Source organism: Diabrotica virgifera, chromosome 5 (assembly GCF_917563875.1).
Source record: "Diabrotica virgifera virgifera chromosome 5, PGI_DIABVI_V3a".
In the NCBI taxonomy this organism is placed as follows: domain Eukaryota; kingdom Metazoa; phylum Arthropoda; class Insecta; order Coleoptera; family Chrysomelidae; genus Diabrotica; species Diabrotica virgifera.
Window position 1 is genome coordinate 150,447,973 of NC_065447.1, and position 17,148 is coordinate 150,465,120.

General features: G+C 35.2%; 1 protein-coding gene across 1 annotated transcript in view; it reads right to left on the minus strand.

Moving 5' to 3' along the window:
* The window catches only part of LOC126884510 (NFX1-type zinc finger-containing protein 1-like), a 415,118-nt gene that overhangs the window by 33,467 nt on the left and 364,503 nt on the right, over positions 1-17,148 (minus strand). Inside the window, exon 18 of the mRNA XM_050650450.1 lies at positions 3,965-4,317. Within this exon, the coding sequence (XP_050506407.1) occupies positions 3,965-4,317 (353 nt within the window). The remainder of the gene's footprint in view (positions 1-3,964; positions 4,318-17,148) is intronic.

Below are 17,148 nucleotides of genomic sequence, written 5' to 3' on the forward strand. Positions count from 1 at the left end.
ATCATCTTCACAGAACTGTTGATTCCGGGATGTGCTAGGTTATGCATGGTGCGAAAAATTGCCATACGGAGTGGTTTCGGTATAAATGGTCTGGCTGTAGATGTTGATATGTTACAGTACAAACGTACGTTTTGTTCAGAAAACCGTATTTTCTTTATTTGTAACGATGTTTTCTCTCTTAAGTAAGTTTGCAGTTCTGGATCTGTTTCTGTGCGAGAGCTAAGTCCATGATGTCGATATCTTTTTTCATGCTATGCAAAATGCTAATTTCAAGAGCCAATATTGTCAGAAAAACCGTAAGCATATATAGATTGTGCATCTTATAAGAACATTAACAATTCAGCTCTCAGTTCCAGAACTCTTGTCAACACCTTTTTTTTTTGGATAGCCAACTAACCTCTGTGTGATAAAGGAGATTTTGATGACGCGAGTCCATATCTTCAAAAACGATTCTGAATAGCCGGGTTTGCAAAGCTTTACCTTTGATAGAATTTACAATTTTTAATATATTCTTTAGCACGTTATTTATATCAGAAAGTACTACCTTAGAGCCTGTCGATGAAGAAACAGTGTGTCCAGGATATGTTTGGCATTATCGATTTTATTTTGCAATGAGTCCGCTATTTTTGCCATTCATAGTTTTATTCATAGTAGCAGCAAGTACTTTCTAAAAACATATCGTACATACACTGGTCAATAGTGTTTGCAGGAAGTGCTTTGCAAAATAAGATTTCTTTCATGATATTGTCATTTGCTTCAAAGCGCACAAATACTGCAAACTGTGCACAGTCGGAAACACCTGTAGATTCGTCAAACTTCAAAGCAAAATGTTGGCTGTTCTTTAATTTTTGGCCCGCGTGAATAAAAGATAAATGTACCAAAATAGGAAAAAATTATTACCAAATCTATATAGTTTTTAATTAAATTATTTCTTTGGCTTTCTATGACACCAGGGGATCGCCAGAATATTTCAACCTGTAAAGGGGTCGCAAAATAAAAAATATTGAAAAACACTGTTTTAGTGCATCATGTAGTGGTGCTTGTAGCTCAGCTACATTGGGTATGAACCTTCGGTAGAAGTTTAACATACCTAGAAATCTGCGTAGGTCTTTCACTGTTTTTGGATGAGTGAAATTTTGTACAGCTACTACTTTTTCTTGGGGAGGTGTGAGTCCTCCTGCTGATACTGTATATCCTAAAGAGGTAATCTCGCTTTTGCCGAATTGACACTTTGCTGGGTTTATCACAACGCCAAACTGCTTAGCCTTTTGAAAATTTCTTCTAAATCCGACATATGCTGCTCTTCGGATTCTGATGCAATGAGAATGTCATCGATGTAGGCGTAGGCGAAATCTAGACCACGTAGAATCTCATCTATGAAACGCTGGAAGGTAAAATTTTTCCTAATTTTAATAGATTTCCTTTTTGTATCAGTTTAAGACAAAAGTAATGCATCAAGTAGGTTGTGCCGATAGTAGGTTATGGACAAAATCGCATGACAACACCATCTATTAAATATTGTTCTTTGTAAACAGACTTAAGATTTATGAAATAATGTCGCAAGTAGAAAAAAGAAAAGTGGTGGAATATTTGTATAGAAAGGGTCCGAAACGTTAAAATATTAGTGCAATTGACTGAACTCGGAAAAAGTGCAGTGTATGAGACAATAAAAGGATCAAAAAAGGATAAAATACAGTTTCGGGTAGATCGCCTAAGATTCGCGGAAACAATTTAAATGCTTTAGTGGCTTTAGGACAACACAATCCGCGCCTAAGATTTCGAAAATTAGGAATTTGGAAATCAACGAAGAATAAAAGTGTGCCCAGAAACTGTCCGCATGCCACTGAAAAAGCAAGGAATATCAAGGAATCCAAAAAAAAATCCCTACAATGAGACCTCTGCAAAGGCAACGAAGAATAGATTTTTGTCAACGTTTTCGAGAAGATAATTTTAATAATGTCTTTATATCTGATGAAAGTTGTTTCCAGCTTGGTGCAAATCATCTAAAAGTCCTATCAAGTGAAAATGTTTCCGTTAAAATTTCTAAATTTCCCACTAAAATAATGGTTTGGGGAGCAATATCTCAGCGTGGTGCTACACCTCTCTGTAAAGTTAATGGTACTGTTGATAGTGCGAAATATTGTGACATCCTAAATGGTTTTTTTCTTGAAACGGCTCATGATTTATATCCAGAGGGGTGGCGTTTTCGGCAAGATAATGCAAAATGTCATACTTCTGCTTATACTCAAGCTTGAATGCAAGAACACGAATTGGCAACAATTCCGTGGCCAGCAGCATCTCCAGATCTTCGTCCCATTGGAAACATATGGGGACTGATGAAGATTGAAGTACAACGAGCAGCGCCACAAGATAAAGAAGGATTGATTCGGTCAGTTTTACAGGCCTGGAACACCATTACCGAAAATAATGGCCTTGACTTAGTTTCGGGTGTACCTGGATGTTTAGTTAAGTGTTTAGATTTAAATGGAGGTTGTATAAGTAAATGAGATGAATTATTTGTTGAAATTTTATATTTCAAGTGATAGAAATAAATACCGTAAAATTATAATTCTGCTTTCTTTTTTCCGGATACTTTCTAGACGGACTATATATAACTATTCGTACAGCCCAAATGGTGTGGTAACGGAGGTCTTTGGTATGTCTTCGGTGGCTACTGGTATCTGGTTGTATGCTCTAACTAAATCTATTGTCGAGAAGATTGTCTCACCAGCTAGCGACTGACCGAAATCTTCGATGTACGGAATTGGATATCGATCTGGAACTGTCCTTTGGTTTAGACGTCGATAATCTCCGCAGAGTCTCCATTCCTCACCTTTCTTCGGGACCATATGTAGTAAAGTGGACCAGTTATTTTTTGATGATCTGGTGATGCCTAGTCGCAGAAGATTTTCGAACTCTTTTTTAGCCCATTGCAATTTGTCAGGTGCTAATCGTCGCGGCTTAGAAAAAACGGGTGGACCTGGTGTATCGATGTGGTGCTTAGTTTTATGCTGAATGTCTTTTACGATGCCGGCGGGTCGCGTGATTTCCGGAAATCGTATCAACAGTTCATGGTAACGCGACACGTCCGCGATAGTGTTTACGCTGCTATCGAAGCAATCTTTAACGAGTCCCTTTGTTTGAACGGTTGTCGTATTGTCTACTAAGCACTGGTTAGCAATGTCCATTAGGAGAGCGAAATGAGAAAGAAAATCAGCTCCGATAATAGGCTTTGAAATAACCGCCACTACGAATCGCCACGTAAAATCACGCCTTAGTCCTATATTTAAAGTCAAGTTCACATAACCGTATGTCGCGATCTTAGTGTCATTGGTCGAGTATAGTTCGTATGTAGTCTTTTTGCGCGCACCCCGTACATATTTTCTCGGAAAAACGCAAAAATCGGCACCGGTGTCGATTAAAAATTGTTTTTGGTTGCAGAGTCTGTTACGAAAGGCGGCGAGACTTTGGGCGTGGATCGGATGCCGCACTTACCGACTGCCCGCGATGTTTTCCTGATGCTTGCACGGATGTGTAGGTACACTTTTGAGCCCGGTCACCAAATCGGTAGTGATACTAACAAATGTCACTATTACGCTCCTTGCTGTAGCTTCTGTCTCTAGGATACGGTCTGCCTCTTGAGTTGCTACGGTTACGACGGTATGTATTAGTGTGTGCTTGAGCATTTGATAAGCTTGCTGAATTAGAGCTTGAGAATTAAATAAACTTTCAAATGAGCTACCACACGACCCCTACTCTCATTTAAAAAAAATCATCGATTACGTCATCACACCCAGATGGATGACGTCACTAGTATGATATATATGCTAAAAAGTCATAATTTAAAAATAAAAATCGACCTGTCTCAGGATTTTTCTCCAAGCTAACCCATTCTCGAGATAATGAATTTATTCCAACTCAAACGTCCTCACTGTAGATAATTAGAGTATTTTGTAAAACTTACCATACGTTTGACTTTTGATTTATATAAATAGGGTCTATACATTATGCTCTCAAACTGCAGCCATTTGTAGAATCGATCAATCTCTAACATTATGTCATCACATTGTTGTGTACTTATTGAGTCAATATGTTCCATCAGACAGTCTGATATAAATTTGATTTGAATCATCGACATCGGTGTATTTTGTAATTGTACTTTGTTATTCTTTAGTGGATCTAATAATAGTTTAAATAGATCCACTTTTGATCTAATTGCGGCAAGTCCGAGTTTGTTTATGTGCTGACGCCGATTATTTATACTCTCTTGTAAACGAGAATTTAATTTATTTAAGTCCGTTGTCACCCTTTCTGCACCTGAACAAAAAAAAACATCCGATTAGACCTCTTTATAAATATAATCTTTCGCAATTGAAATTAACCATTAAATAATGTTTTACTGAAGAAGTAAAAAAAATAAAAAAGACTTTCTTTTGTAACTGGTATATAAATTTTGTATTTAACATTTTTAAAAATTATCCAAATTGGACTAAGAGTACCTCACAGAACGAAGGTTTTCGGTCTATCAGACCATTATCAGGCCAAACTCTACATAGATCACTTTAAACTAGCCACAACAATTGGTCACATGACCTTTAACCGTGTCATTAGAAAAAAATCTAACATTTTATCCTTTTCCGTGATAACTTAATGAAAAATTTTGCAACATAATTTTAAGCGAGAAAGATTTTAAGAATGCGTAGGTACTTTTTTGCTTAATTTTTTTTTAATTTTTTATTTTTTTTGTGGAATTTATGGCTTTGGTGAGAACCAGTTAGCTTTAAAATTGTTAGAGATATATATATTTAACATACCAATGACGTAACTGCAAAAAGCCAAATTTCTTAGGAGAGTCAAAAAACGATTTTTAAATATTTAAAATAGGGATTAAATGAGTAGTAATCTTCCAGGAGCATCGGTATGGCATACGTTTATTGTTACAATGCTGGCTTTTATTTTTATCCTTAATGGTTCGAATGTCTTTATCTTAATTTAATCCCCCCATTTCAACCCTTTTTACAGTTGCGTCATTCTTAATCTAAAAATTTTTAAATATTTAAAATAGTGATTAAATAAACAGTAACCGTCCTTAGCATAGGTATGGCGTTTATTCTTACAAAGATGGCTTTTAGTTTCATCCCCATTGGTTCGAATTGCATTATCTCTATTTAACCCCCCCATTTTCAACCCTATCTACAGTTGCGTCATTCTTGATCTGAAAATTTTTCTGTACAAAAAAACTATTTTTAAATATCTATTATGCCGTTTATTCTTACAGCGATGGCTCTTATTTTCATCCCTATTAGTCCGAATTTCATTATCTTAATTTAGTCCCCCCATTTTCAATCCTATTTACAGTTGCGTCATTCTTCATCTTAAACAAGGTCTAAAATGGTGCGTATTTCAATAACGACGCAACTATCCTGTAGTGGCTCAGCACATAGTTACAGGTCTGTCGCTTTTGTATCATCTGTGCACAGTATTTTAGAAGTTAATTACGCAATAAACAGGAATTGACAAAATTTGCAGTTACGTCATTCTTATTCCGGATCGGCGAAATGTAACTATTGGGACCGTGCAAGGTTGAAAGAGCGACACCTGGTTTCATAGCTCAGCAACATTTTTAGCATTTTTAATTATATTGACCAATTATATTAGCTCAGGTTACTGGATAATTGTCAAGGCCATAGCCCAAAAAAGATTAAGCAGAAAAAGTAAAATTCAGGTTATGTTATTAAAAGTTAAACATTGTACTACACGCAAAATACCATTAATTAATAGTATATTATGCAACGAGCACTTATTGATGGTCATTATGAAGCGAGTATGAGGGTTACGAAACGAGCCGTATGCGGCGACCTTCGTATAGAGTACGAGCTTCATAATGATAATTAAATGCAAGTTGTATACACTATTTTTTCTATGATCATTCACAACAAAAAATATATTCAAATTTATTAATTTTGTAATACAAATAAATTCAGTAGTTTGTCAGTTTGACGGTTTGTTTACATATTGAGAACTGTCAACAAAGCGTATGTACTTGACTCGCTATTGGTCACTGCCTGTGTACCACTTTATCGCGAATGCCATATCGCGATTCTATTGGTTAAAAATCTGTACCTTAATGAAAATCTGTATCATAATGAAGTTCATTATGATACAGGTAGTGACATCATAATTGATATACAGTGTGTCCACGATTGGGGTACCCAAGAGGAAAAACTTTTTTATTTTCAATTTTAGCGAAAAATGTCATTCTTGATAAAAAGTTTTGCTTGTTCTAAAACCCCATAAAACAAAATAAAATTCAAGTTTTACAAATCCACCATATATTCGTCTTAAAATTTTTCGCTCAAAACGTTTGAGCAGTTCTTGGTCATTCTGAGTAAGGGACCAAGTTTCTGAGCCATACTGGTCTTATTAGTGTTTTGTAGACAGTCAATTTAATTTTTCTAGGTATTTTTGAGGCCATCTGTCTTCTTAAGCCATAGTAGCACTTATTGGCGAGCACTATTCTTCTTTTAATTTCTTCACTGACATTGTTATCTTTAGTTAGCAACGAGCCTAAGTACAGTGTGTCCACGATTTGGGTGCCCAAGAGGAAAAACTTTTTTATTTTCAATTTTAGCGAAAAATGTCATTCTTGATAAAAAGTTTTGCTTGTTCTAAAACCCCATAAAACAAAATAAAATTTAAGTTTTACAAATCCTACTTAATTTTGTAGTCAATTTTATGTAAATCCCTATAAATTTTTGCACTAAGTTCGAAATCGTAACAATAATCTAGTGTTACCAAGCTACAATGTAGCTTAGTAACTGTCAACTCCGATAAATCATTTGCGAATTGTCATTTTTTTGACAATGTTAAGCGTTAAAAAAAATTTATCTTGTGGTCAATTTTATTGTTAAAATTATTGGATTAATAATTATTTAATTATTAAATAATTGGATGTTTCAAGGAGAACGACAAAGTTTGGTTTCATAATCCAAAGAAGCGAAATGGTTTTTCTCCCAAGTTATTATTGTTACAATTTCGAACTTAGTGCAAAAATTTATAGGGATTTACATAAAATTGGCTACAAAATTAAGCATGATTTGAAAAACTTGAATTTTATTTCATTTTAATGGGTTTTAGAACAAGCAAAACTTTTTATCAAGAATGACATTTTTCGCTAAAATTGAAAATAAAAAAGTTTTTCCTCTTGGGCACCCCAACCGTGGACACACTGTATTATAGTATGAGAATAGAAAAATTTACATTAATAATTGCATATCATAATATCAATATTTAGGAGCAACATAAAATTTTTACAATTATTTATAACACATCATTTGCGTAATCCCATTTTCTTCAATGACAATAGGTATGAAATATACGTCAATTTGACAATTTCAATTAAAAATTTAAGAAATATGTTATGGTAGGGGAGCCCAAGCGGGGATTTTTGCAGTTACTCGAGCGCGTCAGATTATCATATGGGGAGAAACCTGGTACACTGCAGATGTACCTCTACCATATATTGGCTCTTAACACAGGGGAGTTCGTTAAGGGGGGGCCCGAAAAAAATATCTATCCTTAAAAAAACTCGAAATTGTCAGATTAAGATAAGGTAAGTTAAGTACATGCAAAAGAGTGTATATTTCAAAAATCTGACGATTTGAGCCGGGCGTAAGGAAATGGGTGAGCCCCAAAGTTTAACAAGAAAAAAGCGAATATTTCGCGAAATTAATGACAGATCGAAAAACTAAAAAATATGTGCTTAATATTTTTTAAAAATCTATCGGATGATACCAAACACGACTTCCCACAGAGAGGGGTGGGGGGTAAATTTAATATTTTAAATACGAATCCCGCGATATTTCGCGAAATGAACATCAGATCGAAAAACTGTAAAATACACTTATTCAATATTTTTGAAAAATCTATCGGATGGTACCAAACACAACCCCCACGGGAGTGGGGTGGGGGGTTACTTTAAAATCTTAAATAGGAACTCCCATTTTTTATTGCAGATTTGGATTCCTTACGTAAAAAAAAGTAACTTTTATTCAAAACATTTTTTCGAATTATGGATAGATGGCGTTATAATCGGAAAAAACGATTGTTGGAAGTGAAAAATTAAATTAAAAAATGGCAAGCGCCCACTAAAATGGAAAACTTTACTTAACTTTTTTTGGTTTTAGGACCTAGTCTTCACAACCCAATAGGTCCCCAAAGCGCTCGAGTGACTGCACATTTAGCATACTTTGCTCCCCTACCATTAAGAAAGTTGCAAAATTCCTCCGTTATTCACGCACGATCGTTTCTCGTATCCCCTTATCCCCTTCAAGTACTTGCACAAACAGAATAGTTGAAAAACATAGAGTTACTTTATCATCATCATCACACAGCCAAATTTGTCCACTGTCGGACATAGGCCTCCTCAAGATGTCTCCACCCTTCTCTGTCCTGGGCAGCTGCAATCCAGTTTGTCGCTATTCTCTTAATATCGTCGGTCCATCTGGTAGGTGGTCTTCCACGACTTCGTTTGTCCGCCCTTCGCCGCCACTCTAAGATCTTCCTTGTCCATCTGTTGTCTCTCTGTCTTGCGACGTGTCCTGACCATTTCCGCTTCAACTTCGTAATGCGCTTTATGATGTTTTCCACTCCAGTTCTTCGCCGTAACTCATCATTTCGTATTCTGTCTCTCAAAGTTAGGCCAAGCATGGATCTTTCCATTTTTCGTTGTGCTACTTGTAATTTTCTTATTGATGTTTTAGTCAATGTCAGTGTTTCAGCTCCATAAGTAAGCACCGGAAGTACGCCAGTACGCACTGGTTAAATGCTTTCTTTTTAGCTTTATGTGTTCAAGGAAAACATTCCAATAAAGTTACTTAGACATAGATATGTACCAAATGAGTACACTGGGTACTACAGCGTCTTAATAAACAATTTAACAAAAAAAAATAATTTAAATGAAAAATTTAAAAAAAGTCTCTCTCAATACAAACTCCATCTGGCTCTTTGATGGCACTGATTACACCTTAATTGTTTAATAATTTTTATTGGGAAGTGTCCTCTTTCATGTTTGGTAACGGTAGGTAGAATATTTCCGGAAGGTCTAGTTTTCATAGACATAGATTTGACAATACCTAAATAATGTCGTACAAGTATTTTGAAAATCAAGAAGACTACTTACTTTGTTCAGCCAGCTGAAACAATCTCCAACTATTTACAACAATCATGTTTATATGATTAGTAAACAGCACCTACCACCATTTTTTCCTCTTATTCCGATCCAGTAACTATGTAGTTGCTAAACACGTGTAACTGTACACTACTCATGAACTTATTATAAGTTTTATATAAAGCAGGTTGAGAAACATCCACTTTGGCCTTAGCAGCAGTTGACCATCGTTTTACTTGTGCTACAGGTTCCATAGAGTTTTATACAGATCCAAAGGCACATCCTCTAAGTCTTAGTCTTCATTTGAAGAGCAATGAATTTCAATATCTACTACAACGTCCTTAGGTAGTGCCAAATTTCCTTCTATAAGGTTATCATCATCAATGTCTTCCTAATCAGTTAGCATATCTCAGTCGGGAGGAACGATAACAATATCTACCTCAAACTGCGAATTAGAAGCACGGATATCTTCTAAAGTTTCTACAAGCTGACGAAGCTGAACGTATTTCGTATTTCTTTCCATAGATATTTCGAACACTAATACTCACAAAATCATCTTAAGATGCCTTTAACAAAACTGTAAAATATCAAAAATACTCCCATACCCCCATTGTACTCATAAGAGTACACCTAATTTTAAAAACAAATAAATCACGTTATAATTAGAAATACAACTATTTTATTGTGGATGGCACTAGTATGTCAAAATAGCAGATGTAGTTAAATGAATACAGTGGGCGCTAATGGGTTAATCTAATTGAGCGATTGCTTACGTGACAGAAGTGAGACATAAGTCGATGTTTAAAGATTAAAATTTATAAGGAAGTCTTTATCTTTGTCCAAGACTGCACGTGCTTGTTGTAGGAGAAAGCAGAATCTATTTATTGGGAATAAAGGAACTAGTTCGCTGAAGATTATTATCACGGTGAATGACAAGTCGTGAATGCAATTATTATAGATTTCCTTGTCGATTAACTCATCAGTCTGTTACGCTTTATAAAAAAATTAATTAAAATTCTTTTTGTTTTAAATAACATGGATGTTATAAATAATACATGATTAAGCACCGGGCACCATTTGACAATTTGATTTTGATATTTGGGTCATCTGAGGAGAGGACATAAATACGCATTACTTCAAAATATCAAGGAAAAATAGAAGGAAATCCAGGCCTTAGAAGAATGTCATGGTTGCGGAATTTGAGAGAGTGGTTTGGCTGCACTACTAATGAACTCTTTAGGTCAGCTGTAAACAAGGTCAGGGTAGCCTTGAGGAATTCCAATTTCCGATAGGAGTGGCACAAGAAGAAGAAAATCATTTGACCCTCAAATGAGTTGGGACACGTCCTGCGAGGTTCAGCTACCTCCTATCTTGAATGGTCTTCGGAAACGGAAAGAATGACGTCTTCGTAGTTTCGGCGGTGGAATGTGACTCAGAATGGGAAGCCAAAGGTTCGGTGTTAGTCTAATTGTACCTGAGATCATTCGCATTGTCTGATTTAATTGGGTGTCAATAATCTTCGTGTTTGCTATTGAGCCATACCGGGGAAGAATATTTAGCCGCGGGGTATACAGTTACGAGAGCGGATGATCTGAGTACAGAGGCTGATGATCCCCATGTGGTGTCACATAGCTTTTGGATTATATTATTTCGCGTCTTCAGTTTATCTGCCGTTCTTTGTAGATGTTATCTAAAACTTTATTTAAACTTTTGTAGGCGTTATTAAAAAAGTTCTGTCAAGAGTTACTCCAAGATATTTTGGTGTTGAATTATGAGTGAGTAGTCTGTTTTCAAAGTGAACGGAGAGTTTTTTGTTGGCTTGGGCATTATTATAACGGAAACAGCACACTTCGGTTTTCGTTGCATTGGGGCGTAGCCTCCATTTGTGAAAGTATTCATCCACAAGAGCAAGGTCATCCGTCAGTATTGTTTCTGTAACATCCATGTTATTATGTCTGGCTGCTATGGCCCAATCGTCAGCGTAGCCAAATTTGTAGGTTGTATAAAGTGAAGTTGTCCTAGATAGGTCCGCGATGTATAAATTAAACAGTAAGGGTGCCAAAATAGATCTCTGTGGCTGTCCATTGCTAAGCTTTATTTGGATAGTTTTTAAGTTTCCCATTGTAATCTGAAAAGGTCTGCCGACGAGCTATTAATGCGTTTAGTTACCCTTTGACACGGGATGGCACGGATTAGTTTGCAGATTAGTCCTTATCTCCAGGCGGTATTGTATGCAGTTGATAGATCAATGAAAGCAACGGATATTTTTTGCTTTCTTTGAAAACCTGCTTCAATATGTGTTGTTAGGGATAGGATCTGATCTGTGCAGCTGCGGTTATGTCTGAACCCTGCTTGCTCAATAGGTAGCAACCCAAATATGATTTTACTAATTCAGTTGTAGATTAAGCGTTCCAACGGATTATAGACACAGCTCAGCAGTGCAATCGTTCGGTAGTTTTGGAGCTAATGGAGGCCTTTTTTAGTGAGTGTAGAGTAAAAATTCTGGGTGAATTTTATCGGAGCCGGGTGCCTTTCCCGACTTAATTTCTCCTGGAGTAAACTCGTCAGAGTAGGCGGGCATGCAGACTTTGGTATTTTTAGTTCTTGTTTTACTTTGGTGGTGTGGTTACGATCTCTAGGTACTGTTGATGTTGCTACAATGTGGGAGGCCATTCTGTTGGGAACTATTGGTGGTTTGTCTCTAGTTGAGTGTCTGCTATGCTACTACCAAGTTTTTTTAAGTAAGGGCCATGCTTTTCCGCTTGATTTACTGAAGTCTAGTTTTTCCACAGTGTCCATTCATTTTTGTCGTCTGGCTGCATCCAAACTGTGCAGTAGTTCGTCCGCAATTTCTCGGTCTTCGTTTTCGTTGCATTCTTGATACAATTTCTTATATTTTTCATCCCATCCTGGGAGATCCCATGCTTACAATTCTCTAGGTATAATTTTCTTCGCTGTAGAGATAACCATGCTAACAAATCTCGTGTAGTTTGCACGTGGTGGGGATATCCATCCCAGACATTTGTTCAATCTCGCGTTAAAAGTCGCCCAGTCCGCTTTTAAAGTTCAACGTAGGTCGAGGAAAAAATGTTATTATTGGTATTTTGATGTCAACTTCTATTATAACTGGTCAATGTTGGCTATGTGGAAAATCTGGGAGTAGTCTACGTGTAGTTGCCAGGAGTTGATTGTGGAGGCAAATCATATAGGCGAGCGGCACACCCCTAATTTGAGGCTTAGAAATCGAAAAAGCGACCATGATAAGTGAATGGCAAATTTTGGTCACTCTTTATGTTTTCGAAGTTGCTGAATTGGAATATGAAGTTTACATTTATCTAGAATTGGTGGAACATGTCCAAAAATCAAATTTTATGCAAAAATGCGAAAAATCAATATTGATGATTTTTCATATTTATCTCGCTGTATCTTTGGTCGCTGTAAATATTTCCTTCTGAAAATTTTACTGGATCATCCTTGAATAGTTTAGATAACAATGAGATTTGTCCGAGATGTTTACACAAATTAAAAGAGAAGTTGTTAATTCTTAAACATTTTATCGTCAGATATCGTTAGTTTCATGTTTACTTAAAAAAGTTTTGTGACAAACTTCTTGGTTTATAATTTTAATTAAAACAGTATTAAAATATAAGTCATGAAGTTCTCTGGAAAACTCCATGTCAAAATATGCAATAGGAAAAAAGTTATCTGACTTTATAGACGAGTGGCACTACCCCAACAAAACGCTTATTTCTCGAGATATTGACCACGGTGTGCTGAATGGCTAATTTTTGTCTTACTTTATGTGTTTGATGGTGCTGAAACGAAAATAAGGTTTATTTTGAATTTTAGATTGGGGAGCATTGCCAAAATCGCAATTTTACGTAAAAATAAAAAAAATGAAATCACGTTTTTCTTAAAATTAAAAGTTGCACCATTTTTTTTTCTATACAACATTTTGTTCTTTGTACTCTATGTTTTAACATAAACTTGATTAAAAAGCTAAATTTCAAATTTTGTCACTAAACTTTTGCGATTAAACTTTGCAATTCAGGAATCTGCACCCTTTACTTTAATCAATTCATAACTTTTATAATAATAATACAGAAAGATTGAAACAAGTCCCATTGGCTTCAAAAAGATGAGAAATATATACCATAAAAATTTTAGAAAAAAGTATTAAAATGGAACAAAGTTGTAGCGAGTTAAACGCAAAAAAAACGTGATTTCATTTTTTTTTATTTTTAGGGTAAAATTGCGATTTTGACAAGGTCTCCCCCCGTAAAATTCAAAATAAACCTAATTTTCGTTTTTATCACCATCAAAAACATAAAATATGACCAAAATTAGCCATTCACAACACCGTGGTCAGTATCTCGAGAAATAACCGTTTTTTGGGGTGTGCCGCTCGTCTATAAAGTCACATAACTTTTTATCTGTTACATACCCTGCGGTGCAAAAAAATCGATCCACTAAAAATTTGGTCATTTTTGATGTTTTGAATTTCCTAAACCTGTTGTCCGATTTAAGCGATTTTTTACCACGTTATAGTCGTATTCATTGACAATATCGCTGTAATAATATTGTTGCTAGACAGTCAAACTGTCATTGTAGACCGGGTGTACGAATCAAACTGTGCTTTTTTCTCAAAGTTCGCATCACCCTGTGGATTATTCTAGCATTTATAAAATACTGAAATTAAAACCCAACTATAGCCTCAGGTTCTCTTAACATTTTGTCTTTCGATTCATTCGCTTATGTTGGATAATAAAAAAGTGAGGTACCCTAACAACTGGGCATGTTCGTCATCAGTACAGGGTGTTTTCTAAATAAGTGCGACAAACTTTAAGGGGTAATTTTACCTGAGAAAATAAATGACAATTTGCTTTAATCATATGTCCGCAAACGCTTCGTTTTCGAGATACGGGATGTTCAATTTTTTTACAAACTGACGATTTATTTATTGCTTTAAAACCAGTTAAGATATGCAAATGAAATTTGGTGGGTTTTAAGACGCAGTTATTGCACATCTTTTAACATACAATTAAAAATTGTATAAGAGACTAAGTTTTTCAACCTAATAAAAATATTTGTAAATTAAATATTTTTAAAAGATTTTTAATTGAAAAACTTTATTGGCCCATTTCCTGGTGACAACCTCCAAGGCTTCTACAATATGCAAGCCAAATGGATGCTGCAGTGAAGACTAAAGGGAAGGAATTCTACACTATGCAATTCACAACCCCCGTCTGCAGCGTGGTAAAGTTCCAACGGAAAATGGACCTAGTTACTCTATAGGAGTAATACTAATATAAAAATAAAAATGTATACCATTTTTATTCATTCAGTTGCGGTGCGAAACCAAAACTGTCTTAACTTTTACTCAGATCAGAGAGTGCAGCCAGCACTCTTATCGACGATTTCACCTCTTGTTAGAGGTTCATCAGAGACTGCATAGGCTGCTTTTCTCTGGCCCAGGTAAAAATGCAGTCTCTGATGAACCTCTAACAAGAGGTGAAATCGTCGATAAGAGTGCTGGCTGCACTCTCTGATCTGAGTAAAAGTTAAGACAGTTTTGGTTTCGCACCGCAACTGAATGAATAAAAATGGTATACATTTTTATTTTTAAAAATTGTATATTCACCATTGGCGTGCGTATGGGTAATATTATCGGTCATAATACCCGTTTGCGCGCAATGGTGAATATTAAATTCTTAATTGTATGTCAAAAAATGTGCAATAACTACGTCTTAAAACCCACCAAATTTGATTTGCATATCTCAACTGGTTTTAAAGCAATAAATAAATCGTCAGTTTATAAAAAATAAAAATTGAACATCTCGTAGCTCGGAAACGAAGCGTTTGCGGGCATATGATTAAACAAATTGTCATTATTTTCTCATGTAAAATTACCCCTTAAAGTTTGTCGCACTTATTTAGAAACACCCTGTACTGATGACGAACATGGCCAGTTGTTAAAGTACCTAACTTTTTTATTATCCAACATAAGCGAATGAATCGAAAGACAAAATGTTAAGAAAACCTGAGGCTATAGTTGGGTTTTAATTTCAGTATTTTATCAATGCTAGAATAATCCACAGGGTGATGCGAACTCTGAGAAGAAAACACAGTTTGATTCGTACACCCGGTATACAATGACAGTTTGACTGTCAAGCAACAATATTATTACAGCGATATTGTGAATGAATAAGGCTATAACGTGGTAAAAAGTCACTTAAATCGGACAACAGGTTTAGGAAATTCGAAACATCAAAATTGACCAAATTTTTAGTGGATCGATTTTTTTGCACCGCAGCGTATTTTGACTTATAGTTTTCCAGAAGACTTCTTTATGAATCATATTTTATTGTTGTGTTCGTTAAAATTATAAACTAAAAAGTTTGTCACTCAACTTTTTTTGCGTAAATATGAAACTATTTACAAAATATGACGACCAAATGTTTAAAAATTAACAACTCATCTTTTAATTTGTTTAAACATTTTGGACAGATGTCATTATCTAAATACTTCAACGATGATACAGTAAAATATTCAAAAGGAAATATTTACAGCGACCAAAGATACAGCGAGGTAAATTTGAAAAACCATCAAAATTTATTTTTCCAACTTTTGCATAAAATTTCATTTTTAAACATGTTCCACCAACTCTAGAAAAGAATAAACTTCATATTCGGATTAACCGATCGAAAACATAAAGAAGGACCAAAATTGGCCATTCACCCTAAAGTTGATTTTCGTGGTCGGTATAACGTAATTTTAGGGGTTGCTGCCGCTCGCCTAATAGGTCTGGATTGTATTCTCGCCTCCAGGCTGCAGATCGAAAAGTTCCCTGATCTTTAATAGTCTAAGAGCTAGTGAACCCTCCGACTAACGGTCTTCCTGTAAGGCTAGAAATTTGTATAGTGATAATTCATAGCACACCAAAGCTAAAAACCATGACCTGGCAGGCATCAGCCCTGCACGTGTATCTACCAGGTGAATCGAAAAGTGCATAGTTTAGGGGAAAAATAAACTTTCTCCTGTAAAGTTTAAATTGAACTATGTATGTGTTTGAGTAAGTCATTTAGAAAAAATGTGTACAATGACAGGCGATTCTGAACAGCACAAGACGAGGAGAAAGATTAGGGGTTTTTCCTAAAATTATTATTTTTGCATCGAACAAAGTTTGTTTAGGTTTTTTGAATCATTACAAACAGAAAAGGTCTCTAGTGATTTTTCTCTTAGGTTAATAGTTTTTGTTATATAAGCGATTAAACATTTTGAAAATTTCGAAATCCGCAATTTTTAACCCTAAATCGGAATTTTAACTAAAAGTTTCAATGTTGCCAAGGTAGGTAGATATTCTTTAAACATTGATTGATGAAATCCCGAAGAGTTTTTTGCAATACAATATCGAAAACCCCTTTGTTTTTTTAATTGCTAATCAAGCGGGCGCGACACTGTAGTATAAGTGGGGACGTGTGAGTTTGCATTAATTCATTATCTCAAGAACGGGCAAATTTGAAGAGAAATCCTCAGACAGGTCAATTTTTATTCTTAAATTAGGACTTTTTTGCATATATATAATACTAGTGACTTCATCCATCTGGCCGTGATGACGTAATCGATGATTTTTTAAATGAGAGTAGGGGTTGTGTGATAGCTCATAGGTTATTTAATTCTCTATTCAGTAATGTAATCATTAACATAATTATTTATACAGGGTGTACAAATTTTTTTTATTAAATTAATTTAAACAAAAAGAAGAAAAAATTTTTTTGTACACCCTGTATAAATAATTGTGTTAATGTTTATATTACTGAATAGACAATTAAATAACCTTTCAAATGAGCTATCATACAATCCCTACTCTTATTTAAAAAAAATCATCGATTACGTCATCACGCCCAGATGGATGACGTCACTAGTATTATATATATGTAAAAATAAAACTATGTTTATTTTCAATAAAACCACGTTTA